This window comes from Perkinsus marinus (assembly GCF_000006405.1).
Source record: "Perkinsus marinus ATCC 50983 genomic scaffold scf_1104296937490, whole genome shotgun sequence".
NCBI classification, from domain to species: Eukaryota; Perkinsozoa; order Perkinsida; family Perkinsidae; genus Perkinsus; species Perkinsus marinus.
Window position 1 is genome coordinate 13,997 of NW_003213814.1, and position 4,988 is coordinate 18,984.

General features: G+C 43.7%; 2 protein-coding genes across 2 annotated transcripts; both read left to right on the forward strand.

The window, feature by feature from the left end:
• Positions 1-502: 502 nt before the first annotated feature.
• On the forward strand, positions 503-3,317 carry Pmar_PMAR022063 (hypothetical protein; the record flags this gene model as incomplete). Its single annotated transcript, XM_002783058.1, has 6 exons — positions 503-597; positions 811-943; positions 1,594-1,683; positions 1,903-2,013; positions 2,999-3,060; positions 3,248-3,317. 6 exons carry the CDS (start codon positions 503-505, stop codon positions 3,315-3,317), a joined length of 561 nt encoding a protein of 186 aa, XP_002783104.1.
• A 1,287-nt stretch (positions 3,318-4,604) lies between these two features.
• Pmar_PMAR022064 (hypothetical protein) lies at positions 4,605-4,988 on the forward strand (the record flags this gene model as incomplete). The annotated part of the gene is made up of 1 exon (XM_002783059.1): positions 4,605-4,988. A coding segment is annotated over one exon (384 nt), but the record flags the coding sequence as incomplete, so codon positions are not given.

Consider the following 4,988-nt stretch of genomic DNA (forward strand, 5'->3'; position numbering starts at 1 on the left):
AATGAGCACTACTTAGTTGTAGTCATACCACTCCTTCCTCACATCGTCATCAGATAAAGTCCCTCAAAGCCGAGCTGAATATCCAACGGATAGAGTACGAGGCCGAGTCGGAGCGCTCCGCTCGATTGTCTGAGCAACTCACGCTGCAGACCCGAAGAGAGGAGGAGAGAAAAAAGTAGTGATTGTCGAAAATGCAATTTCATAGGAATTTGGGTGTCCGAAAATATATATCAACTAGGCTTAGTTTTGTAGAGGTTGCCTTTAGGACTATTGTAGATTTAATGTAGAGGAACATCGCGGCATTTTGGAGGATACGCGATAGATACCGAATATAATAGCATACCTACGGCCCTGTGATAGCAAGCTAGAACAGCAGAGAATGTAGAAAGATACAATTACTAGAACCAAATTGATTCTCTTAGTTTGTGTGAGGTTTGAATGCAGTTTTTGGGGTCCCGATGTTAGTCATATTGTTTCGAATTTCACGTCATCGTGGCTCTCAATGCCTGTTTGCCTAGCACAGGGGGCGAGAGTCATCCGTAATAGCAAACAAAGAACTATGTCGAATGTAGATTATTTTGATTACGTCGATTCTGTGTACTGTGATGAGATTGGTAGAGGTAGAAAATATAGTTGTTGTAGTAGGGAAGTGGTATGAGAATCATGTAAGTGTTGGAAAGTTTGTGATTGTGTGGTTTACGTTGTTGCCTCGAAGGCTGGTAGAAATTGCCGTTTGGGGGGTTCGAACTTGGGTTGCAAGGTCATTAGCAAGACGTCCCTCCCTGCTGAGCTGTATGGTATGTGACTTAGGCAAGTAGAGTTTCTGGTCGAGCAGTGTAAGAAGTTGCATCACTTGGCCGTACATCGTGAGGAGCAGAGGAGGCTGGTCCAAGAGCAGCTGGACGAACATATGGAGGGAACTGATACGAAGGATTTCCCAGAGGTGTGGTATGGAATTATGGTGAACCCCGGTGTTAGCTTTTTCAGTGTGGGATTGTATTTTCGCTTTCCGCAGCTGAGCTCCAGAGTTTCATCACTCACTATAGATGTTCTTATATGAATTCGGGTAGGAGTGTACAGAAACCAATAAATTTCTCCCTTTTTTTATTGGAATTTTCACATTTACCAACACATGTGCATATTTCCCCACACTGTTCGCCATAGCTCTCAAGACTTAGCCAAAACTCTAACGCATGGGAAGCAGATGGTCTGAGTAACGAGCACTGCTGAGTTTCAATTAACTTAGCACATGAAGTTGATGACCATGTGCATCCCATATATGCTTTGAAATGTCGGAAGATTATGTTTAACGTAATACATAAACATTAAACATTTAACATAATATGTTATGATTGGAGTTTCACCCGTGATATGAAAAGCATATTCCGAATTTGATTTCGCGAAAAACGCATATAAGCAGTGAATATCGCGTAAAACATGTGATTTGCTTCACGTGTGATTCGCCAAGTATTTCCAGTTCACTTCATGTAGCGAAAATCTCGTTTTGACGCCACTTCAAGTAGAACAGGTGAAACTCTGTCGTATCAGCAACAAAGGTGATTATATGAGGAGGGGTGATGAGCATTTTGTTAGGTTTCCGGCCAGTCTATGGTAGAGGACAGCACGACTAAGCACGACTGCATACGGGCTACTATACTACGGCAAGAGTTGAAAATTCAGGAAGTATGATGAGCAGTGTTTGAGGAATATAAGTTCGCTTTCCTCAGCTGAGCTCAGGAGTTTCCTAAACTGACCATACGAATTCGGGTAGAAGTGTACAGAAACCAACAAAAATTTTCCAAAATTTCCTCATCACCAACACATGTGGTTGACCACTGAATATGACATCATTTTATATGCATTTTCCACTATGGGAAGTCATCGCTGAGCTACTCGTGTCAGACTGTGATCGAGCAACTTCGGAAGGATCTCATTGATGCGAAGGCGACTATAGTAAAGCTGGAGGTTCGCTTAGTGGATGCGGCAACTGAAGAGGAGGAGGAGGAAGCAGAGGTAGTTGGTAGTGTGGTGGCTTGGAGAGTGATGCAGATTGGAGTCTTAATATTTTAATATCACTCCACGGATTGGTATAGTTGGAAGCTAGCGTGAAATGATCGTCTATGCATATATACTAGGGTGAAATGTCTACTACACGCGGCTGTGCTTTTGGCTGCAGTCGAAGAAGCACATTATCGGTATTTTTGGCTATCATACTCATTAGTAAAACAGAAATGATTACAGATTCTGAATCTACGCAAAAATTCTCTATCGTATAGTTATATCGGTTTTCTCTGTCAGTTTTGAACGACACTATATCTCCAAAATCGATCACTTTTTGACTGAAAAATAAGTAGTGTTTACCATAGATTAACATATCACTGCAGCATTCTCGGATTGGTTCATTTTTTCCCCGAATTTTTGGTCAATCTTGCACTTTTTTTTCGGGAAAAATGGGAAATTTTCCAACCTTTTCCCGACAATGGAGTTTCACCCTAGTGATATGGAAAACACTAGTCAAAAATATATTTCACGACTACTACAGGCCGCGAATATCGAGCTTTTCACAGAGTATTACGCGACTTCATGTAAAACGGGTGAAACTTCACAATGTAATGTAACCACATGTAAAATGGCTGGTCATTTATAAAACGTATTAATTTGTATTAACGAGGTTGATTGCTTTACATGATAGTAGAGTGATATAATAGAGTTCAGTAGTAGTGTTATCAGCTAGTCCTTGTGGTCACCAACAGGTATCATCAGTAGGCTGCAGGGGCGATGTGGAGTCGGTGGATTCTAGTAGTGAGTGTCAGCAGCAGCAAGGGCAGCAGCAGGAACAGCCTCGGGTCAAGTTGACTATATCCTAATAGTTGTATAATGTTACTGTTGTTATACTACTACTACTACTACTACTACTACTACTACTACTACTACTACTACTACTGACATGTAATATTCATGCTATGAGTGATGGATTTGAGTTTGGTATTCAATATAGGATTGGGCAGCGGGAACGGCGGTCATTCAGCTTATGAAAGCATGGAAGTCGCTGGTGGCATTGTAATAATTTTGTGGCGCGCGACGGTGAGTTATTCGGAGTGCTCTCACCAGCATGAGAAGTGAGCGGAGTGTGGTGGTAGTAGTAGTAGTAGTAGTAGTAGTAGTAGTAGTAGTAGTGGTTGTTGTTGTTGTTGCATATTCTTTCCCGAACTGTTAGGAGGAGGACAGGTTATAGACTGTTGTACAGTCTCGTCATACACTTCTCAAGGAATCTTGAGGGTCTCGACTCGATCTTGAAAGCTGCTGCGAGCAGTTGAGAAGTATTCATATGGGCAAGCACATGCGTCGCCGACAATGTAGAAATTCTGAGGAGGTTTTGGGAAATTCTTGTTGATTTCTGTACACTTCTACCCTAGTTCGTGTATGAGTTCCTGAGCTTAGCTGAGGAAAGCGGACGTATATTCCTCCAACACTTTTCGCGGAGTCTACGAAAACTCACACTGCGCCAAGTTGCCTTCCTTTTAGTGGTATTGAGATCGACTGGCAACATTTCAATCAGTGGAGTTTCACCCTTTTTACGTGAAGTGGCGTAATACTCGGTGAAAAACGCGATATTCGCGGTGATATGCAGTTGTCATGAAATATATTTTTCACTAGTGTTTTTCATATCACTAGGGTGAAACTCCAATGAGCCTGGAGGAACCGCTCCATCATCATTTTCTTCCGAGTAGGGTCGTGTTTGTGAAATGGTGAACGTATCTATATAAAGATTAACCCATTTAAATTCAATGGCTAGCGAAGAGTACGACATGAATAGCGCACCGTGAAGATTCCGCTGAACGATGAAGTTTCACCCGTTTTACGTGAAGTGGCATAATACTCTGTGAAAAAGTCGACATTCGCGGTGATATGCAATATATTTCTCACTAGTGTATTTCATATCACTAGGGTTGTGAAACTCCATTATGAAATCTAATATCGATATTTTCAGTATGTTGCACTTCTATCTGTGATGTTGTAGTTTCTCCGCATTCATGTTAGCCGCTCGAGCATGCTCACGTCAAGAAGAATCTTCACTACCTTTTTCATCTGTCTCTCATCATCCTACGTCCGCTTCTGACACTCAGGAGTGGTTTTTGGATGGACCTGTGGCATCAATGATAGTCGCTTATTTGCCGGAGCCAGTGCGGTCGTGGGAGACTCTGACGTGTGTGTGCAAGTCGTGGGCGGTCCGGCTTATCAACTGTCGAGATACGGCAAGTGAGCGGGCGAGATGGTCTATGAGCGTTTCGTTGCGGCCTCGAATTTGGCACGCACTGCTTCTCGATGAAGATATAATGACGAGGAATATCGAAGAGGATTCGATGGCTTATTACGATTCCTGTTGGCGAGCCTCTGCAGAGGAGGGGGATAGTAGTGTTGCTGGTCAAGTCTGGCGCGATGTTGTGCGTACCGAGCCGTGCGCGAGTTGTGTTAGCTGTTTCCATCATCGCCTTTGGAGAGTGCTAATGGCGACCTCAGAGAGGCTCAAGTCGGTGGGGTATTGCCAAGGGATGAATTATGTGGTTAGTGTTCTATTGAAAGTTAACTATAGGAAAATTGGAATGGTACGCAAACGCAGTGATGATAGTGAGGACGAGGATCAGCTGTGCGTGGAGGAGGCGGCTCATAAGTGGGGAGAGGCCGTAGACTGTCAGGCGTGTCCAGTAGATGAGCCTGAGGTCATGACTTTCCGGAGCGCTGTTTCGCTGCTGGTGCGGTATCAGATGGTGAGAATGTTCGAGTTGAGTGACAGGTTCCGGCTTTCTCTATGGACGTTTGACCGTCTTCTTGAGGCCTCGTTGCCGAGGGTTTACGCTCTGCTGAGGGCGGCTTTTGACGGTCTGGGAGTCCCCACGTCATTTTATGCATCGTCGTGGTTTCTTACGTTGTTCGCATCGGATTTGCGAGATGAGGAGGAGGCTAGTGAGAGAATCTTGGATATGTTT